The sequence below is a fragment of the Nerophis ophidion genome, linkage group LG10, assembly GCF_033978795.1.
Source record: "Nerophis ophidion isolate RoL-2023_Sa linkage group LG10, RoL_Noph_v1.0, whole genome shotgun sequence".
NCBI lineage: Eukaryota > Metazoa > Chordata > Actinopteri > Syngnathiformes > Syngnathidae > Nerophis > Nerophis ophidion.
Genome location: NC_084620.1, coordinates 11982630 through 11998516, shown reverse-complemented (window position 1 = coordinate 11998516; position 15887 = coordinate 11982630). Strand labels below are relative to the sequence as shown.

The following is a 15887-nucleotide window of genomic DNA, read 5'->3' as shown; positions in this document are numbered from 1 at the left end:
ACAAGAAAGTTTGATCACATCACGCCTGTACTGGCTCACCTGCACTGACTTCCTGTGCACTTAAGATGTGACTTTAAGGTTTTACTACTTACGTATAAAATACTACACGGTCTAGCTCCATCCTATCTTGCCGATTGTATTGTACCATATGTCCCGGCAAGAAATCTGCGTTCAAAGGACTCCGGCTAATTAGTGATTCCCAAAGCCCAAAAAAAGTCTGCGGGCTATAGAGCGTTTTCATTTCGGGCTCCACTACTCTGGAATGCCCTCCCGGTAACAGTTCGAGATGCCACCTCAGTAGAAGCATTTAAGTCTCACCTTAAAACTCATTTGTATACTCCAGCCTTTAAATAGACTCCCTTTTTAGACCAGTTGATCTGCCGTTTCTTTTCTTTTTCTCCTATGTCCCACTCTCCCTTGGGGAGGGAGTCCGGTCCGATCCAGTGGCCATGTACTGCTTGCCTATGTATCGCCTGGGGACATCTCTGCGCTGCTGATCCGCCTCCGCTTGGGATGTTTTCCTGCTGGCTCCGCTGTGAACGGGACTCTCGCTGCTGTGTTGGATCCGCTTTGGACTGGACTCTCGCGACTGTGTTGGATCCATTATGGATTGAACTTTCACAGTATCATGTTAGACCCGCTCGACATCCATTGCTTTCGTCCTCTCCAAGGTTCTCATAGTCATCATTGTCACCGACGTCCCACTGGGTATGAGTTTTCCTTGCCCTTATGTGGGCCTACCGAGGATGTCGTAGTGGTTGTGTTGTGGTTTGTGCAGCCCTTTGAGACACTAGTGATTTAGGGCTATATAAGTAAACATTGATTGATTGATTGAAGATCATTGGGACACGCAAACTCCTCCAACACGATAAAGTGGCAGCTCAGAGAGGAGTTGGGGAGGAGACCTTCCCTAAGTGGAGGAGTTCAAGTACCTAGGAGTATTGTTCACGAGTGAGGGAAGAGTGGATCGTGAGATCGACAGGCAAGATCGGTGCGGCGTCTTCAGTAATGCGGACGCTGTATCGATCCATTGTGGTGAAGAAGGAGCTGAGCCGAAAGGCAAAGTTCTCAATTTTTCGATCGATCTACGTTCCCATCCTCTCCTATGGTCATGAGCTTTGGGTTATAATCGAAAGGACAAGATCATGGGTACAAGCGGCCGAAATGAGTTTCCTCCGCCGGGTGGCGGGGCTCTCCCTTAGAGAGAGGGTGAGAAGATCTGTCATCCGGGGGGAGCTCAAAGTGAAGCCACTGCTCCTCCACATTGAGAGAAGCCTGATGAGGTGGTCAGGATGCCACCCGAACGCCTCCCTACGGTTGGGAAGACTATGTTTCCCGGCTGGCCTGGGAACGCCTCGGGATCCCCTGGGAAGAGCTGGACAAAGTGGCTGGGGAGAGGAAAGTCTGGGCTTCCCTGCTTGGGCTGCTGCCCCCGCGACTCAACCTCGGATAAGCGGAAGAAGATGGATGAATGGATGTTGAAATTAAAGCAAATGGCATAATTTAATGACAAAAAGCTGAAATGTTGATAAAATCAACTAATAATATAAAGCTTTGTCTTTATAGGGGCTTTTTACAATTTGCTCAAATTAACCTTTTTCAAGCTTTAAATACATTTATTGATTTGAGAGAACAAATTTGTCTTTATTTGCCACAATTAGATGTTAACTTTGTAAAACACTTGCACACGGGAGAAATACAGTATAATGTTGACTTTGGTTGATTTTTGTTTTTTGTGTGCGTGCACACCTGTCTGTTCAAAATTAAAAAAAATAAAGATACAATAGCCGTCATGTAGAGTTTAAAGAGGTGAGCAATACAATAAATTACTCCAAACACTGCACTTGTGACAAGACGTTGTTCTATTTCTCAGTGTGTGTATGTGTTTGTATCCTGTTTGAACTAGGAAGAGAGCAGGTTACAAAGGCTGAACACGAGCGCCCTCTAAGCATCTACCTAACTGTGACATACAGCAGCTTTAATTCCCACGTTTCGCATGATTTGCCTTTTCACAAAATATAATGAAATGTTAAACGTATCATAACCAACCCGCATTTTCTTCCAAGTTGCCGGTTGGGAGTACTATTAGCATTTCTTTAAGGTTGGCATGCCTGTATATGTTGTGTATAAATAGCTACTAAACTTTTAAATTACTTGTTCATTCATCTATTTATGATTATTTTTTAGATGTGTAAAATGTAATCACTTTTTGTGCAAACATTTGTAGTAATGAATATTATTTCCTTCATTTCCTGTCCATTTTTCCACACTTCCTCCATGTCAGCTCCATCCTGCCCACCTGTCAGTCCGCCTCTTCATCAGGAACACATGGGAGGTTCTGGATGGGCTCCTTCCTGGGGAAGCCCAACACCCGCCAACATTGTTGACACCCCCTCTTGTTCTTCTATACGTCCTTCTTCGACTCTTCCTCCTGCTCTTGCTCAGCCTCCTTTATCTCAAAGTCCCACAGTCTTTCCCAGTGGCCAAGATGCAGGTACAGAATAAAGAAGCAGAATATTGGAACACGGTGGATAATGTCTTCTTCAACAATGTGCTGCTGGTGTATAAACTGCGACGTTAAGTGAATTGCCAACTTTAAGTGGTCTCATGTGGATGCGTTGTTTTCCCTACAGACTTTAAGAGACAGTTGAGCACGCTCAGTGAGGAAGACAACCAGTGCACCACACCCACAGGTAAGCCTCTGCAAAATTGTCCCGACTTTTCGGGAATACATGACTAATTTGACTTTGTTTAGGTCCGGATCCCAAAGTTACTGGTCCATTTAAAGTACATGTTGTCAAGGCATCAGCAGGGTGAGTTTAAGTTATGCTGTTTTTGCCATGTTTATGTAGTGCTTTTTGATGCAAATCCTCCTAAGAGCACTCTGGGCTTTTTATGTAATATGTTACCCACTGACCTGCACGTTACTGAGAAAACATGTTGCTGTTTTTAGAAGTGGTTTGTATAAAACATAATTAATTTCACAGTCTGTTACTCACAGGGTTGATTATCTCAGCTACACATGCTCTTAACTTGAATTTTGGGATATTTTTGTCAGGTGTTTGCATGTTTCTGACCTGAATAGTAGTATAGAAAAGAATGCCAGGTAAAAGAAGCCTTTTATTTGCATTTATGTGTTTGTACATATGGACTGAATTCATGCGCTTGTGTTCTAGTAACATGTGACAAAGGTGTCACCTGTGGTGGTTGTGCAGCTTTGTCTTGATGAGCCAGCATGGATGTAGTGGTTATATTGCTGACGGTGAATGGAATGCTAATTATTGAGCCTCCCATTCTTCTATTTGTTTGTCCTTCAGACCCGAGAGCATGGCCTCTTATCTGCCCCTTAGTCCCAAAGCTCACTTAGTTCAAGATCTCAAGTATTTTGAGATGCCCAAACCGCAGCTGGATCACATAGAATCAGGACAACACAGGACATGCCCCAATATCCAAATCAAAGCACAAAGCCAAGTGTCAAATATGTCTATTCATTTAGGGAATGCTCACTCTCCTCAGTCCCAACCTCCTCCTATGTTCAACTCGCCTCAAACCGCATCTATTGTCGATGCAAATGAGAGGCTAGGAGAGGACCATGAAGTAAAAGTTTTGGGGTAAGTGGTTTGGCAAACATTTCTCTAGAGAACCTTCATCTTTTTGTGACAAAACTTTTCTCTTGATGTCCTATATCTTCAGAGATGAGAACAAGTCTTCGTCTTTGCCATCAGTGCTACCAAATGTGTTCAAACAAAAGAGTCTTTCAGGATTTGACTCCAAGTCGGAGACAGAAACAATCCCATTTGCACAAGAGGAAGTTAAAACAGAGTTTATGCAAAAGAAAGGACGTGAAAGTTTTCCTGAAAGTGCAAAGAAAGAACATATGTATGTATCCGAGGTTGAACTTGATTCTCTCTCTTGTAAAGCAGCCAAGTTACAGCCTGCAGTGACCGTGAAGGAGCCAAATATGGTACAATTGCACTCAAGTCTCTTTCAATATTCAATGATTCCTGGCATTCCATCCATTCATCAGTCAGTGGAAGCTCTTGTAGCATGGTCTGCTACTGATATGAATGTATTGGTCCAGCCATTACCCAGCAAGAGACTGCCTTTGATAATCTATTCAGACTGTGATAGTGACACAAATATGATCAAACTAATGGTGGCCATGTTGCCAACAAGTCAGAGAACTATTGCTGCAAGCAATTCTGGTATGGCAAGTCTTCTATCTGGGTGTCCAGAAGACACAGTGATTGCAGGTATGCCATGTAAACGAAGTGTCAGTGCTCATGAAGACAGCTGGCTATGTTTAAACAAGTCAATTTCACACAAACCAAGGAGGCCTAAATGTGTTGTACACCCGCAACATTCATGGAAGGCATTGACAGGAGGCACAGCCATGGTACACATGTTATCTTCTTGTCCTAACAAGGCTTGTACCTATGGTCTACCTTCTGTTCCATGTGGCAGTGCCAGCATGGTTAACTTTGTGACTACTTTTCCAAGAAAATGCAAAATTATTGGTTTTCCTTCCAAGGATCCATCCATTCATGTTGAAAGTAAAGCTTGGAGATTGGATAATAGTTTGTGTGAGCAGCTCTCAAGAAAGGCAAGTGTGGTGATTCCAGAGTTTAAGGTGACCAGGTTCCCATGCCCAGACAATGCCAAGCTGTTGCCGTCTTGCCCTCACAAAGCCAGAATAGTTGGCTTTCCATCAGCGCATCACACATATGCTATGAACCATCTGCTTCCAACATATCCAAGACAATCAAGTGTCAGTGGTATTCCCTCCGGATTCCACAGTGGGTCTCAATGGAATGTTGACAAGAGTTCAATTTGGGAAAAAATATTGGAAAAGCCAGGAACGATTTCATCAATACAAAAGTATACGATATCTTTAAAAAATGAAGCACTTCATGCATTGATGGTATCAATGCTGCCCTCTTGTCCCAAATACTCTACAGTTTATGGAATTCCCATTAAGGTTGACAAAAGACAAGAAGACACTACCAACATGTTTAAATCCAATAACACTTTCCTAAAACATACTCAGATTCCAGGTTTGTCAGTAAAGGAAATTGCATTAGAAGAAGGTAACAGTTGGAATGTGAACACAGGGTCACTCTGTAAAAAAAATGTCATTAGGCAGTTGAAATTTGTCTCTCCACTTTCTCCACTGGATAAGATGTCTTCCAACAATGGAGAACGGATGCTCTCTAAGTTTCCATCCTGTCCCCAAGAAGCACGCAGCTTTGGATTCCCCACTGCAGAGCGCCAACACAATGAGAACATGGTGTATATGCTGTCATGTTGCCCAACATGGTCAAAGATTGCAGGATTCCCCTCAAAAGAGGTGACAACTGCTGTTCACAACATCGCCACTCTCTGGGAAATGTTTTCGAAACTGCAACATTGTACACCTAAAAAAATATCAAGGACAATCCTTTCCCTCCAACCTACTGCTGACTGGATGCGATCCCCAAAGGAAATGCTTCCAAATATGGTCAATATTTTGCCAACTTGTCCAAAGAAATCTTCTGTCATGGGGATGCCATCAATAAATGCACACTGTTTAGTACAAGAACTTCCAATACCTATTGAAATTGAATCACCTCCGGGGACGATTAAAGATGAACACGGTTTGATGAAGGTGCGAGTTGAGGAACAAGTAACTGCTCTAAACGCAGGGTGAGTTACTTCATGATGTCGGCCTAATGCATGATATTTTTTTTTATATTATTTTTTCTATTGTGTTTTCAGAATGCCACCTTTAACCACTGAAATGTTGGCCTGTGCCACATACAGGTGGGTTGTATGGCAATGGTGTGATAGGCTCACACATGTACTTGCATGTTTGCACAAATTCCACTAAGCTTTGACGGTTGCGTGTAGGAATCCTCTCAATGTTCATAATCCATGTGAACTTTGATTGCACTGAGTCTAATGTGCTTGTCATTGCTTGTCTTGGAGATTGTTGTGCTCTACAAATCAAGGAATAACTGCACGCTGGGAATACTATATTGTAATCCACTAATTACAATGATTCCACCCTTCTATTTTGACCGTAACCTATATTTTCTGATCCTTAGAGATGACAGTGGGGTTTTACTGCAGCCGGCTTCCCAAATGGATATTGATGCATCAGTATTACCATCCAGCCACATGACTAGTTGTGGACATAATATGCAAGAAGAATATGCTCTATGTGAGCATCTAGCAAAACCATCAACAGCCAAAAGAAAAATGGGAATAAATGAAGACATTGTTCATCCACTTCCATCTTTGTCTCACACTGATGAAAAAGTGATCCCTAAGTTCTCAAAGAATTATACAAATCTGAATCAATCAGATGTTGTTGAACAAATGGAACTGACTCCAAATGTTCCATGTTTGATGAAGACTGTGATAGAGTACCAACCAGCCATTCTCCTGGGGACTTACCCCAAGACAACAGAGATCCCCGGCATGCCGTCAAAGCTGGGCTTTACAAACAAAGTGTGGCCAATCCAAAAGTGGCAACATTGGGCAAAAATATCTAAAAAGCGGGATGAGGAAGTTTTCCAGCCATATGCATACAAAGACATTAAAAAGAATAAGGAAATGGTTTTACTGGTGCCAACTTGTCCTGCAAAAGCCAGACATCCTGGATTCCCATATGTAAAACAACATGAAAGTATTGTGGATCTTTACCCCTGTTGCCCAAGAGTTTCCTCTATCGCTGGTACACCATCTCTTTGTCAGGCCAATGATAGATCTTGGTTATCTCAGCCTACGACACTTTTGGAGAAGACCACCAGGACTGTGATGGTGAAAGATTTTCCTATCAAAGATGTAATTGAATCCATGGTATTATCAACCCTAGCTTGTCCAAAACAGGCTTGTATTTTTGGGATTCCATCTGCTTTGACACCTACTATAATGTTTAGTGGCTTGAGTGAGATCAACATTCTTCCATCCTGTGCATCGACTTCCAGCGTGGCTGGTTGGCCGTCTTTGCTTACAGCTGACAGCAAAGACTGGGATCCAAAAGGAATAAGTCATTCTTTATGGAAGAGAGCACATTTTTTGGAGTCTGGCTTATTACAAGAGAAAAGCAACTTACTAAAATATCTGAAAGTAGACATTTCTCTTCTCCAGTGTTGCTCAAGAAAATCCTGCATCCCTGGTTTTCCTTCTGCGCAAAAAGTCACACTAACTGACTCAAACATGGTTAGTCTTGCAAGATCATGCCCCAAAACATCAGAAATAGCAGGATTTCCTTCATTGGATCATCCAGAAGAATGCATAGTTAACCGAGAGCAACTCTTTAAACCAAGAATGTGTGAAAAGCATTTGCTGTTGATGAGAAGCTTTCCCAAGGACAAGATAAATATGAAAACAATGTATTTCCTTGTGCCATCCTGTCCAAAAAAGGCACAGACACCAGGATTTCCTTCTCATCCAAATCCACCAAATGCATATTGTGCTCCCAATATGATCAGCCTTTACACGCTGTGCTGTCATGTTTCAAACATAGCTGGATTTGCATCAGTGTATGGAAGTGACAATAACAGGTGGTTGATTGAAAAGGTGGCACTGCCAAAGAGGGCACCCAGGATGGCCCTAATACGTGACATAACAAATGACTACAAGAAGCAAATGAAAAGTATGGTTTTCCTTGTACCTACCTGTCCTAAAGTATCATCTATAACTGGCCTTCCATCTAATCCACATACTAGTGTTGTGCATTTTGGACCAAATATTGTTAACCTCATTCCTCTGTGCCCAATAGTTTCCACCATTCTTGGATTCTCCTCAATTGAAAAGACAAATGAAGAAAGATGGGTCTTTGAACAGGGTTCATTGGTGCACAAACTGCAAAAGAATATGGTTTTAGAGATTAACAGCTTGCCAGTTCACCTCGCTAAAGTCAACATGTTTGCCATTGCACCGTCTTGTCCCCCAGTTTCAAGGATCGAAGGATTTCCATCAGTACCTCAAAGCAAAGCCAATATGATCAGTTTGCGAGCTTGCTGCCCAAAGGCTTCATGCGCAAAAGGATTTGCATCCATCACTACCGGCCCAGTGACAAGGTGGGTGAATGAAACCAAGCCCATAGTAATCACAACTAACAGGGAAAAGGCAGAGCACATTTTTAATCTTTCTGGACACAAAAACAGCCAGAACAACAAAGTGAGAATGCTCACTTCGTGCCCTAAAAAGGCCATAGTCCATGGCTTTCCATCTGCTCATATAGTTAACAAAGCACCAGATATGATGAGCTTATACACATTAGCTCCATGCGTTTCTCGTGTCCCAGGATTCCCATCAGCTAGGATGCTTAGCTTTGACGTTCGTACACATAACCATTCTTCCATTTTGTTAGTGGAGCAGAAGAATGAGAAAAAGAGGATTACCATTGCCAGTTATGCATCAGAAAGTCATAATTATAGACCAGAGAAAATTATGCAAATGCTATCACTAGCTTCATCAAGTCCACATCACACTAGAATTCATGGCTGTCCCAGTAACTCCATCTTGGATTCAACATGGAGGGAAAGTGGACATGAAGAAAATGAGTCATACGAAGAAACCCAACGTGTTGCATATGGTGAGATATTTAATGTTTAGAATCAAGGTCATGTTTCAGTTACTTGAATGTGACCTGCTTTGCATTTATAACAGAGGAAAGATTCCGAGGCACTACAAGTCAAAGCATGGGTTCATTATATGCTAACGGGTAAGTTTACTGCATGCGTTATGGTGTGATGGCCAGTACATCAATGAAAGTCCATTGTATCTGGATCTTCAGCATCACAAAAGGAGTAAAAACACAACAGAAACAAATAGATACATCAGAGCCAGAGGGAATCTCAGGCTGGGAAGTATTGGAGCTAGAAGGAACATTGACTGGAAAACAGACAGAATCTTCCTTATCAGCCAGAGAGGATGATACTTCAGGATTAGTACACGCTATTGTGGGTGTTCTCAATAAAGGGTAAGCGGCTTGGATTTGCAAAGCCTTCATTCTCTGCTGCATGCTCATTGATGTCCTCGTCGCATGGCCTCAAAGATCTCTGTGAACCAACTGTCCATTTCCCGCAGTTATGAAACCGTAGCGTCCATGTTGGGGCCGTCCAGCTCTGCTGTGGATGAAAGTCCTCTACAAAGGAAAGCTTTGACTGTGATGCCTTCGCATGATGAGGTGTCACAACAGTGTTTTGTCGACACAAGAAGCACACATGAGCTTGTTCCTGTTTATGGCCACTTTGAGGACTGTGGACCATGTCCTTCTGCTGAGAAACCACTACGAAATGAAGTGGTGCCTCCATCACCAAGTGCACACAGTGATGATGGCTTTTTGATGTGTGTAACTATGAAGGAATTGCCACCATTGACTGAGGAAAACTTGGCTGGGATGTCAGTGGAGGATAGAATTAAAAACAATCAATGTTCTACAAATGACCACGACTTACCAGTGTCCACTGAATGTCTGTTAGTCAGTCACCAGACTGCTAGTGATCTTCCAACACTGTCCAAACTGGATATAGGGTGAGTGTCAATTGGCAATGCTCCACCTACGGATGATGCATGATTGTACCGTGTGTTTTGCTTTTGTGATGATGCTCAAAACGTCATTACACAAGACAGACCTAGTAAATTTGATTGTTTCTTTCTGGTGCTGCATGGCTTCATAATACAACGATGCAAAGTAGATTCCAAAATCCTAAAACGTTTCCTCTCTTGTTCTAAAGCTCTCAAAAAGCAAGTTGTGATGAAAACACCCTACATCCTTCATTAAGTCCATTATTGGCTGGAATTCTCAATGACGCAACCTCAGATGATGAGAATTTTTGTACAGTTATTTCTCAGATGAACACAACTGTGGAAGACATTCAACAAAGAGAGTGTGAAATAGAACGGCCAGAGCACAAGCAGAAAATGGATGGTCTGTCGGAGGTTGTTCAAACCCAGTCTCGTGCAATAACATCCACACCACCCGCCACATACTTTTCTGTTTCTTCTGGTAGAAGCCCACCTGTAGATTTGGCTGAATGTGTCCATCAACAACAATTTGATATTGAAAGTGTTGACGGTAGTTTGCCTCAGAAAAGGGTCCCAAGCAAGCCTGTGAGAAGAAAAGACAGTGTCACCACTGAAACAGCTAACAATGAAGTGCTTCCTACTACACTTGGAAACATCAAACAAGGTTATTGTGAATCGGATGTCCTACAGACAGACACAGAAAAGGAAGAGATTACTCCATCTGTCCAGGGTCAAGGGTCTTTCTCTTCCAAAAATAAGGAACTTCAATACGTCGCACCAAAACAAGAGCAGCTTTATATCAAGCAACATGAGTCCTTCTCCATCATCAAAATGATTGGTCTTAAACAAAGTGGCAGGAAATGTCAACCCATCCCAAAGCCTCGTGCCAGGAAATGTTTGAGTGGCTTTTTCTCAAATGACATCACATTAGCAGATCATGGAAAACCTCAGGCTACAGGAGATGAAGCCTATAAATCAAAAGCGGAAGTGTCAGTGGTGCACTTGAGGAAAAGCAGACCACAAGAAGTAGACAGTACATCAGGACCCTCAATATTTCCTATACCAAAACCAAGGATCAAGAATCGTCTTAGTGCTTCATTTTCAGATGAGACGACACTTTCTTCCTCGTTCGACGCAGCGGCTGACATCTCTGGAAGACAACTTGACCTAGACCAACACGACCAGTCAAGATGGCCTGTTCCGCTGCCCAGAGCTAAAAAATGCACACCACCTGCAGAAACCTTGTGTCCCTCATCAGCTTCTGAAGCCTCAACAAAGAAAGCAAGTGTAGTTGGATCAACATTGCATGATCCAAAATATGTGTTTACATTTAAAGAGGGGCGTGGAGAAGAATACCAACATACTGTCTCTGGTGTGGTCCATGGCTGCAAGCCAAGCATGAACATCTCTTCGTTGACCTCCTCTGAGGATGACATATTGCACCATAAAGACAGTGAGTCAGTTAAGTCCAAGAAAAAAGTGAAGACTGAAGACTTTGTGTCTGTACATGTTGATAGGTAAGGGTTGCTTTCAGGGTTGTGTGCTTTAAATAATTTCATGCGTTGGAGCTTTAGCAACAGAACCCTTTAAAACCTATGGAACTGATCACATTGTATTTTTTTTTCCAGGGACACTTTGCACTTAAGGGACAGCAATGCAGAACAAATTTTGACTCCAGCAAAACTTCAGGATGGCTCGGCCTCTCCAGAAGTACGGCTAGCCCAAAATGAGCAAATAATCAACACTTTCCACACAAATTGTTTTTACAAATTCTGTTTTCTAGAATGTTTCTGGCACTCCTAGCTTGGTAAAATCCAGTCAGTCTCTACTGGAGTGGTGCAAGGAAATCACTCAGGGTCACAAAGGGCTAAGGATCACCAACTTCAGCACCTCGTGGAGGAATGGTCTGGCTTTCTGTGCCATTTTGCATCACTTTCACCCTGAGAAGATGTTAGCAGCCACTCACACTTTAATTAATATTGACTTTTTGTGGGTTTTTAAAATCATCTTTGTACTTTTCACAGTAATTATGAACTACTAGACCCATATGACATCAAGCACAACAACAAAAAGGTGTTTCATATTTGATTGTTGATCAATTATGATTGATGTATGGACTTAAAACATGTGTTTTTGTGCACGTGACAGGCATTTGACGGTTTTGCTGAGCTCGGCATTTCCAGATTGATGGAGCCATCAGACATGGTCATGCTGCAAGTGCCTGATCGTCTCATTGTCATGACGTACCTCAGCCAGATTCACGCTCATTTCATGGGCCAGGAGCTTAGCGTGCTTCACATTGACAAAGACGCCACTGAGTCTAGCTATGCACTAACTGCGGAGCGGGAAGTCCAAGAGGACACAGAAGCGACCGTACGCTACTGTGCCCAGAGGCTTCAGGAGGAAGGCATCACTTTGGAGACCAACGGCTCCACCAGCTCAACCGAACAAGATCAAAGCAATATGGATGTTCCTCCAACGCCCAGAAGCCAATGCCCACAAGTGTTGTCTGGGGGCTGTGACTCCCCATCACCCGTCGTACCGCCGAGGACTCACTTCCTGTCTAAGTCTACTTTTTCTCACGTTAAAGATGCAGATTTACTCAGGAAACGCAGGTCTCAGAGGAGGAGCGCGTCTCAAGAGGACGCACACTCTTCAACGGTAGGCTGCTTTTTAGAATGATCGTGATTTGTTACTTTAATAGGACTGTTCTGAACCTCTTCATCTTTCCAGGCTATTGCTGAGAAAGAAGACAGTGAAGGCACTACAACAGGTCACTTTGATTACTTTCTGATCTTAATAGTGATAGCTTGCTGTTTTTTTTTTTTAAGTTTACCCTCTTAAAAGTTATAAACAGTCCATACCGAAATTATATGGTCTTTTATTGTAACAGAGGGAGGTCGATTTAATACTTGTTCGAGAAACTTTTGTTACCAAGCACAGAGTTTAGATTAGGGATTTTAAAGCGATTTATTAATTATGGCGATGTTAAAAAAAATGTTGTCAAAATCGATGTTCTTCTTTATCATGTCTTGCGCCTCCAAGCAAGGGTCCTCCTTCCTGCGAAAGCGCTCTTCACTCTAGTCTGCAGAGAAACAGTGGTTTCCTTTTTTTTTGTGGGCACACATAGAATAGAATAGAATAGAAAGTACTTTATTGATCCCTGGGGGAAATTCATCACCACAGTTCGCTCACAATAAACAATAATAATAATAAATAATATATGACATATATTATATATATAATATATGAATAATATAAATATATTCTACATATATTCTACATATATTCTACATTTAAGTGCAGTCAAGAAGGAACATATGCATTATACAGTCTGATGGCTGTCGGTATGAAGGACCTCACAAAATAAACTCACAAATGCAGATTTGGCGCTTCTGGGTTTGCTCATAAACACAATATTATAATGCAAATGTGGCAGAGGAGGAGAAAGAGAGGATTGTGTCTTGCGTTGGTAATCAAATACAGACGGTCATGAAAGGCAATGTATTTACTGCGTGAGTTGAGATCCGCCTCGAATAGTCCAGAGAGCGTACATACAAGCATGTGAAAAGTGTGCAGACAATGTTTTCTTTGTTGCTTGTTTCTATATCGCACAAACAACAGCTTTCAGCTACAACTCTACAGAATACTCGTACTGGCTCGTAGTGGCTCATATATTTTTGGTCCAGTTCAACAGCTAAGACTCGTGGGTAATGTAGTTACAGTGGAACCTCGATTTATGAACTTAATTGGTGCTTAAACGGGACTCATAAACTTGAAAAGTTCATATAGTGAGCTGCTCCTCATGGAGGGGGACAGAAGGACGGAGAGAAGATCCGACAGGATGGTGTGCAGGGGCTGTGTGTTCGTGCGTGTGTGTGCCTAAAAGAGTGGCCGCTGAATGAGAGGTAGTCTTTTACTGCGCTTTGAAATAAGTCCGCTTTGGTATATTTTTCCAGAGAAGTCCGTTCTCATCACAATTAAAAACTTGCTGTGGCAGGAGGCTGACTTCCTCAATCTCTTCAATATGACCAAGCACAAAATGGTTGCCAGCGGGACACAAAACAAATGATTGAAGCATTCTTACACAAAGACACACTCGTAAAGCACACTGTTGACATAAAACAAAAAAACCATCAATAATGTTTTACATTTCTTTAGCCCTATAACCATATTTGATTACAAATCACATGATGGAATTTTCAGAGAATTAAAATCTAGATTTTATTTTTGACCAAAATTGTACAGCCCTACATCTGATGTTTCTTGTAGTTGGTCAGCTGGGTTTCAAACATTTGAGGAAAGATTGTGGTATTAAGTGAAATTGATACCAAAGTGCTCAGTTTTGGTCTCATGTGACCACATCATGTTCTCCACCAGTCTTTGTGAGTAGTCTTCTCTGCGAAGACTCGCAGGTGCAATGCGATGGGGTGGGTCATAGGTAGCCAGTGATAATTCTCAAGGTGTCGTATGCCCAGTTTTTTAGTGTGTACACTTTGGCACCATGCTAGAGTGGTGTATTCTGCGGCACTGTAGACTAGGGCGGCGGATGGACGTATTTGCTTCCCAGGATGAGCATGCCAGACCACGAAGGAGGTTGTTCCTCAATAACACTTTGGCAACTAGAGATTCAAAGTGTTGTCTGATGGTCAGTTACCAACCTAGTTTTATCCCAAGTATGTTGGAGTAGGATTATAGGGCAGAGGTGTCCTGTTAACATTGACTGTAAGCTGGCGCCGAGGTTCCTTGTTGTTCAGGTGCAAACCTGTAGTGGTGGTTTTTGCCATGCTCTGCTTCAGTCTCCAGGTTCTAAAATAGGGTGCTACCAGTGCCATGTCTGCCGTTACCACATCTTCTATTTTCGACCAGCATCTGTCAGAATGAAGAAGAGCGAGGTTGTGGGCATATCCATACTTCAGAGATGTTGTGCATGGCAGGTCACAAATGTAAATGTTAAATAACATGGAAGCCAGTACTGATCCTTGGGGAACTTAGTTTCTTTGGCGGTTTCGGCAGCTGGACTGTCCATTGCTTCTTCAGTAGGAAACTGTGATTTGCGAGCATGTTGGCGATGAATCGCACAAGGTTTCGATCAGGTATGATTTTGGAGTTTCAGAATCAGGCCCTGGTGCTACACTGTCATAGGCTGCGGTCAGTGTGGCACCTTTTTCAGAACGGATATCAATGTCATTTGAAAGTTTCACAATGTGTTGTACAGTACTGCATCCGGAACAGATGCCTACTTGGGTGTCAGTAAGTTGAGGTTCCACAACTGGTTTCTACGGAGCAAGAAGGAATTGTTCGAGGAGCTTGAAGGGGACGCAGAGGAGTGAATTAGGGCCGTAGTTCTTCGGGATAGCTGTAAGTTTGTTTGGTTTTGGCAGAGCAATGACGGTAGCCTTTCGCCAGATCTTGGGTATCGACTGAAAAAGGAGACAGGAGGAGTAGAACACCTACAGCCAGTCCAGGCATTTCTGCCCAGTGTATAAGAAACTGAGGTGAGATATTGCCAGGGCCTTGGGCCTTTCCTAGGCCTTGCTGGACGTGAACCATACCCTACACAACCTTGTTCAGAACTCCCAACTTCACCGCCAACGCCTGTCCTCTCACCACCCTTTCTCTCGCCATGCAGCAACTCGTTACGGCTACAATATCAACATCTTTGACAGATGGAGAACTGGCTGGCAGGAAACCTCACAACCCACTCAATTTACAGTATGCTATGCCCTAGCTCATTGTTGCCTCCAGGTGCAAACCTGCCTCAGAGAGAATGAGTAAATCGGCTACGAACTGGAGTCGACCGTTTCAACTCTGACATGTACCGTTGGGGGGTGCGCCAATCAGTACCCTGCCTATGTGGCCACACTGAGCATACTGCACACCACATACTCCACAAGTGCCCCACCCTATGACTACCTGAGGACACACTCCTTGACCTGCTCAACCCCATTGCTGACAGTTATCTGGTTGCAACACCTGACCCAAACTGCATAGTTGCCTCATACGCAAGTAGAAGAAGAATAATCTCCCATTCTCCAGAGCCTTGTTTGAGTCATTCAGGTGTTAATTGTCTAACTTCAGAATTGCCAGTACATGTCTTCCATAGTAGGTGGACTTTGCAGGATCTCAGTCCAATACTGCATAGTGAGTTTTACGTATATTTTTCTTTGTGACTGTAACTTCAAACTCCTTTGACATCACTAATCTGTTCTTTGTAATTCTGGGCTGGTTCCTCACCTTTCTCTAAATTATCATTACTCTAGAATGCTTGCTGATTAGTAGGGTATCAAATTCTCATTTACCGCAGTCCAATACCAATATAATTATAATATTTATTTACTGTTTATATCTTCTGTTGGGGTGTAAAA

At 42.7% G+C, this 15887-nt stretch overlaps 1 protein-coding gene across 11 annotated transcripts in view; it reads left to right on the top strand.

The window, feature by feature from the left end:
- The window catches only part of ehbp1l1a (EH domain binding protein 1-like 1a), a 41379-nt gene that overhangs the window by 23126 nt on the left and 2366 nt on the right, over positions 1–15887 (top strand). For 4 of the 11 annotated variants that reach the window (XM_061912370.1, XM_061912371.1, XM_061912373.1 and 1 more), the window contains 8 exons: positions 2285–2494; positions 2634–2693; positions 2756–2813; positions 11148–11229; positions 11303–11469; positions 11544–11592; positions 11668–12180; positions 12253–12292. In XM_061912370.1, coding sequence (XP_061768354.1) covers positions 2285–2494; positions 2634–2693; positions 2756–2813; positions 11148–11229; positions 11303–11469; positions 11544–11592; positions 11668–12180; positions 12253–12292 — 1179 coding nt within the window. The other 7 variants (XM_061912375.1, XM_061912376.1, XM_061912365.1 and 4 more) reach the window with 6 other exon arrangements.